The sequence below is a fragment of the Alosa pseudoharengus genome, unplaced genomic scaffold, assembly GCF_046254945.1.
Source record: "Alosa pseudoharengus isolate Yale_2024_CS ecotype anadromous, Long Island Sound unplaced genomic scaffold, YU_APseudo_1.1 YU_APseudo_1.1_scf_10, whole genome shotgun sequence".
Classification (NCBI taxonomy): domain Eukaryota; kingdom Metazoa; phylum Chordata; class Actinopteri; order Clupeiformes; family Clupeidae; genus Alosa; species Alosa pseudoharengus.
In genome coordinates, this window is record NW_027468565.1 from 13,076,539 (window position 1) to 13,083,292 (window position 6,754).

General features: G+C 39.1%; 1 protein-coding gene across 1 annotated transcript; it reads left to right on the top strand.

The window, feature by feature from the left end:
* Positions 1-4,404: 4,404 nt before the first annotated feature.
* On the top strand, positions 4,405-6,551 carry LOC143139699 (cyclin-dependent kinase inhibitor 1B-like). The gene is made up of 3 exons (XM_076300388.1): positions 4,405-5,118; positions 5,323-5,437; positions 5,919-6,551. The coding sequence occupies exons 1-2, from the start codon at positions 4,584-4,586 to the stop codon at positions 5,433-5,435; spliced, it is 648 nt and encodes a 215-aa protein (XP_076156503.1). The 5' UTR covers positions 4,405-4,583; the 3' UTR covers positions 5,436-5,437; positions 5,919-6,551.
* The last annotated feature ends 203 nt before the right edge of the window (positions 6,552-6,754 follow it).

A 6,754-nucleotide genomic window follows, 5' to 3' on the forward strand; every position in this document is an offset into this window, starting at 1 on the left:
TTTGCTGTCAGTCATGAAAAAAATCTTGACGGCGCACGGATTTCGTCACTTCCGTTTCTTCCGTTCCAAGGATATTTAAAGTTGAAGAAGCCTATTCTTGTGGAATCTGAAAAAATGCCTCCAGACAGTTTTGCAGCCTCAGAAATGGTACTCCATATTACCATACAGTCACCTTGCTAGTATTTTGTTACTGTGAAAATGGCATTATGCTAAAAATGCTCAAAAGGAAGATGTGGCAACGAAAACATGAATATTGCTAGCCCCCAGGGCTACTGTTAATATTTCAGTGGCACGCTGCAACTTTCACAGGAAAAGCGTAGCCTAACTGTACCTTTAAATGGGCGTCTTTCGCCATCGTACCACCCTTGCATAATGAGGTGAATAACAAACCTACTGGTGATCGATCAATTATTTAATCCAGGCCACCTACAGATGACACATGTGAGACGTTACTTAAAAACTAGAAGTCAAGATCACTAGCAACACTTCCAAGCCTGTTGATTGTCTTGTGATTATATGATTCGCCTATTAGAGAACATTGATCAGTTGTCTCGAAGATAACCTGAACTAACCGTTGAGATGTGTGTTTGCATGCATATTATACACCAAAATATTTTCCTCAAATTATGTTGCAGAGAAGGTTTACATCAATTTACAGTAGGCTATATGTTGCAATAGGCCTACCGAACAAATAGGGCTTTATTGTGCACAAAATGGGGGGCATAATAGGGCATACTTGTGCACAAAGTGACACAAGCTTGAAATTTTCAGGGTTTGTTCTTGATGACATAAGCTTTGAGTTAAGATGTGGAGGCATTCTCAGTTTGACCTCTGAGGTCAGCTAGAGGCCATTGACCTCTGTGATATGAAATTTCCATGCACACAATTAAAAATTGGTGTATCTTTTGATCTAAATGTGATAGAAATGTAAACTAAACATGCTTTCCCATGTTTCCAGGCATGTGGAGCTCATTTATATCATTAATATTGATTTTTTAATATAAAAAAATGCAACAACCATTTCTAAGAAGCCTATAAACAGGTTAATTTCTGACATTACTAGCATATGAATGCATTATTTATGTTATAAGACATGTGAAAGAAATGAATGACACAGGCATGCACAAATTCATTTAAACTAAAAGGGCACTAAGTTTCACTTTCACAATCATTGCAAGAAAATAGGCTACAATATGGAAAATGCTTCTAAGGTCCCTTTGAGCCTGATCGGCTCCAAAAATAAATGGGGTTTCCTTAGCAGTGAAAAAATGCATGTCAACCAGTCCTACAATCAATCCCCAATGACCCAAAATGTTTCAAGCCAAGCAGCTATCAAGAACAAACACTACTCTACCCACACCTTGTAAAACTGCAAGTGCATCTTTTGGTCATATTGATAATAACTGCCAAGAGTTAACAACAGCATCTTTTGTAAGATATAAATGTTAGATGGCAGAAGCTGAATAATTAGTTAGAATAGCCTAATCTGTCTTTTTTTCAATAATATTTAATTTGTCTGTCAATAGCATGTTATCATCTGCAGTCATCTAAATTCTGATACATTTTAGAACAGAACATTGACTAAGACAGATATCCGTAAAGTTTTTTTTTTCAATTTCAGCAATATAGTATTGCAATATAGTATTTCGCAGGTTGGTTCACATAGTCTGATTTAGTGAATGTGAAAGTTTTTTGACTTGGATAAATGATTGTAAACAAGAAATGCGTACCAATGACAAATGTAGGTAAATTACAATGCAAGCCTAAGGATATGACACACAGACTGGATGGTTTTATGGTGCCATCAGTAATCAACCATTTCCATCTGCTGTTGGGATGATGCCAGATCAAAAGCTTGATTTGTGTTAGGTGATAGCTAAACAAGGCTGCGCCCACTGGAGAAAAAGGGCTGAAAAATAAATACTAAACTTCTAAATTGAAACGTTTTGGTTCTTGCTTGAACGTGCATTGCAACGGTCAATCAGTTGCAAGACTGTTTGAGACTGTCTATCAGTATATAGTGTATTTCTGGGTATGTGTGGAGAGTTCCTTTTCCTCCTTGGTCAAGAGAGAGAAGCCAAGCCTTGCAGTCAGCCCTGAGGCACTCAGTGATGATCAGAGGATGGGTGCAGAGGACAGAAAGAACAAGTGAGTGGTAAGCTCTAAGGGATTACTTGCAGTCATGTGGAGTTGAAGGGGTGTTCAAAGAAAGTCATTTGGAAATGTTGTAATATATGTCCTAGGGGCATCTCTTTTCTGTCTAAAGTCTAAACTACTAAAGTATGCATGTCTCTCACGAAAAGTTGTTAACTCTCAATCTGCCAATTAGATTACACCCCATCTCTGCATGCTCCAAAAGCAACATGTTGATCAGCTGAATTAAAGTATGGCTCAGGCCATACCACTCCATTCCTTGGCTGTGTGAACACCCAAGGTTTTTGAGCACACACACACACAGAGAGAGAGAGAGAGAGAGAGAGAGAGAGAGAGAGAGAGAGAGAGAGAGAGAGAGAATGGGTCACTGAAAACTGGGAGGAGCAGTTTGCTGAGTTTGATTTTAAGTGTATTCAGTTAAAGGTACCCTTAGGTTAGCACAAACACTACAGTTCAAAGGTTTGGGGTCACTTAGAAATGTCCATTCCACTAAATTATAGACAGAATACCAGCTGAGATCAGTTACATTGTTTTTTTGTTTTTTGTTTTATATTATGTGCTTACATAATTACATTTTACATTATTACATTATGTGCTTACATAATTGCAAAAGGGTTATCCAATGTTTTTTTTATTATTATATCAGATTATTAAACAGAATGTGCCTTTGGAACATTGGATGAATGGTTGCTGATAATGGGCATCTGTATACTTATGTAGGTATTGCATTAAAGATCAGCCATTTATTTCCACAACAGCCATTTATAGTGTACACAGGCAGAATGTGCATCATTCATCTACCGATACTTCGAATAGGCCTTAAAACACTTTAAAGCTCTCTCTCTGTCAATGCAAAATCTGGCCACTAGAGGTCAATATTGTATTAGATTGAATTTAGTCAAGCTCATAATACTAACACAGAGATCTTCAGAAGTTAGGAAAATGCTAATAGTCTTGCCCTTATAGTCTTTCTTTATCTTGCTCCACATCTGTTTATATTTTAGCATTCGATTGTATTATCATTTGTATTGAATTAGATTAATAAGTTGATATGTTGGATGACCACTGCCACTGGCCTGGCTCCTATGTGCAAAATGCTGTAGGCTATAGACTAGGCCTATATTTAAACCTATCACAAGTCATTAGTAGGCAATGGCTAAAATTATTTCTATTTTGATCCAGTACGTTTTCAGATTTCGGGCCAAACACTATTTGCCCGACTTAAACAATTCGGTGCGATTGTGCAACCAGAGCGATTTAAGGCGTGTCCTTTTAAATAGCCTACACTGTTTTCACTTTCCTCGTGGATGTAGCCTACTGTAAACTAAATCAATGAACGCAGGAGCGATATATAAACATTTAAACAGCTAATAGCGTCAGCGTTAGGCTAATGGACAAATTTGGTAATAAACAATTTGACAATGACAGACATTTCGAGAGATTGCCTACTTAAAAGGTAATATTGGGACGTTGTAGGCCTAATCAAACTCTTAATTATTTCACTGCTTTGATATAATGGCTTGTGTAATTAATATGTGAAAGTCCACTAGCCCCTACCACCTTACCATGCAATTCACTTAGTTAGTTTGACAACGTTTCGACGTTGCTTTCAACTCCTGACATGCAGCTTTCTTAATAATCCGACGAATTCGAATAATTCTTAACTCACTGAGAGTTTCTTGAAATTCATCCGGGACCATAAAGGATCGCCCCCTTTATTGTCTTTCCAAACCATACAAGACTTCCCAGCACAATTTTGCAAATTTAGTAAACAGTAGGCTGCCATCTTATGTGGAATGTGCCTATGCTATCTTCCACATTTGTTGCATCTTTGTGTTTTAATAAAAATGAAATTTTGACCGATAATAGGCCTATGTGCTGTTTACAATGGTGTTTTAGAATATAGGCTACGCTACATCTTTGGATGTTTTCATGGGACCTTTTTTCACCAGTGTTCTATTGCGGGACGTGGCCAGTCTGGTTGTAAAGAGGGGAGTAAGGCGGGGGATGGGCAGAGAAAAAAACACGTAGTAAGCAAAACGTTCCTTGAGCAGCAACAACAGTTTCTATCGTAGCATTTCAATCACCCCAACCCAACACCCCCATCCACAAATCACGAGTGTGCTTTCATACCCAATGTAAATGAAGTGGAGGCGGGATGTTCAAGTAAGGGCGGAACATAAACAGACCAATGAGAGCAGAGGACAAGGTGTCTGTTCAAACCCTGAAAACGTCAAGGACTTTAAATTCGAATCTTGAGCACAACAGCGATACATTTAAACATCATCCAGGCTACTTGCACATTCCGGAAAAAAATATATTTAGTAGCCTAGTCCTTTTAAGCAGTAGACTTGGATATCCTAATCCAGGTGTTCTTTGAGAAGAACATCAACCATATATCTATAATTTATCCGTTGGATTTCGACATCATGACTAACGTTCAAATTTCCACCAGCACCTTGGAGCGCTTGTTGGCAAGGAGGACCTTCCCTCTTCACGCTCGCACGGGCGTTTGTCGGAATCTCTTTGGACCGGTGGATCACGACGAGCTAAACCGGGAGATGAAATCCAAACTCCGAGAAATCTCCGAATTGGACCAGCGAAAGTGGAACTTTAATTTCGAGAGAGACGAGCCTTTGCGTGGAGATTACGAGTGGGAGGAAAGCCCGTTAGAAACCTCGCCTGCTTTCTATCATGAATCTGCGCAAATTGGGCGAAGCCGAGTTGTTCTGCCAGTCAACCCATCCGTGGACTCGAGACCACGGGACTGTACTGCTCAGGATGCACCTGTACATTGCGAGGACCGTCTTGCTGGTTCCGAAGTCAGCGCTCCCTGTTCAAGCGAAGTGAACCAGGAGAACTGTGCGGATACGCTCAACTCAGGGAAAAGGTCTCGTAAAGTAAACCCCAACAGCAGGCGAAAAAGATCTACTGCCAGTGATCTCACCACAACACACATCACAGGTATGTTACCTAGGCTAGTTGTGTGCGTAACCCATTTGTGCGTAAACATTTTAGAAAACGAATGGCTAGCCTTGTGTATAGCTTGGAAACCACGATCTGTCCAAAACAAGATAATTGCTGAAATGTCTTCACCACTGGTGCATGCATTAAGTATCTTAAATGCAATTACTAATTAATTAATTTGGCTTTCTTTCTCCCCTTAAGACTTCTACGTGAAAAGGAGACGAACGATGGGTGCGAAGCCAGGTGAAAATGTTTGCCAGCAGTCTTCGACCCCACTCCCAATCGAGCAAACTCCACGCAAGAGAATTCGCTGAAGGTAAGTTGTTGCTGCTAACTGTCATCATTGGTAATTTTGTTTTTAATGTTTATGTACATTGAATGTTACAAATGAGTACTTGGTGTGACTGTCTAGAAGTATGGTGAAATATTAATGGGAATATAAGCAATTGCAGCATATCAGTTAAGCTTAACGATGGTGCGTTTTCGCCCGTCTTGAAGGATAAGAGGGAGGAGGGGGTTTGGAGAGAGGTCTGTGAATAGGTTTAGCGGAGTAATGGGGGATGGGAAATCTGCGTCACACTGGCGGGAAAGGCTGGAGTAAACGGTGACGCTTGCGCGGCACAACTCTTGCTTTCTTCGACCGTGCAGACTGATTCCTTGATTAAAAAAAGACACCAGCCTTTCCTTTACCAGTTACTATTGGGGTTTTATTCTTAAAATATATGTTTATTTTATCAGTAAATTCATGGTTGATTTTGACAGCACATTAATATCACCTATGTCCCTTCTTTCCCCAGATATTTGCACTGCAATTATTGGACAGTGTCTTCTGCCGTTCGGGTCTGCGAGATGCCAAGACGGAGGCGGACAGTCTGATCATCCGTCGGCCCTGTGCGAGGCGAACAGAGGCGTTTTTGGATCTCAGGACTGCCTGTCGAGCGAGAGATGGAACTCGCTGAAGGACTTACGTTCAGATATATGTAGCATAATGGTTGCTTTGCATACAGCCACTTGACAGTGTTAAATTGTTTAACAACTGTGCAATCCTAAATTACTTTAAAATTGTCTACACTGGCCAAAAGTGTACAGCTTTAAAAGACAATATAAATGTTTTATTTCTGTTAACTATATCTTTTGTATATATATTTTGAAAGACTATTTTTAACTTATAATTTATTTATGTTTCATTTTATTTGCATAATGCCTTGTTCTACCTGAAGGGCGACGTTTTATAGTTTTTTCATTATTATTATTATTATTATTATTATTGTTATTATTATTTTTATTGTGTTTTGCAATCAATGTAGCTTTTTCATAGCACACTTGACAGTTAGGGTGCATCATGTTTCTGAGCCGTTCTATTCATCACTGCCCTGAATTTTTGTTCCACAAAAGAAGCAAATAAAACTATTTTCATTTAAAAATCAGAATGCTGCTGTTTGTGACATTTTATTCGATATTTGGTTATTTTTTATTACAAATTGAGCTGTGTGTGTGCGAGAGAGAGACAGACGCACACACATCTATTGGCTATTGGACAAACGCAAACGACATTTAAACATGTCTTTGATTCTACTTTATGTGAACGGAAGCAAAGTCTAGAAAATCAAAGTGGTTGTATAGCCTAATATGC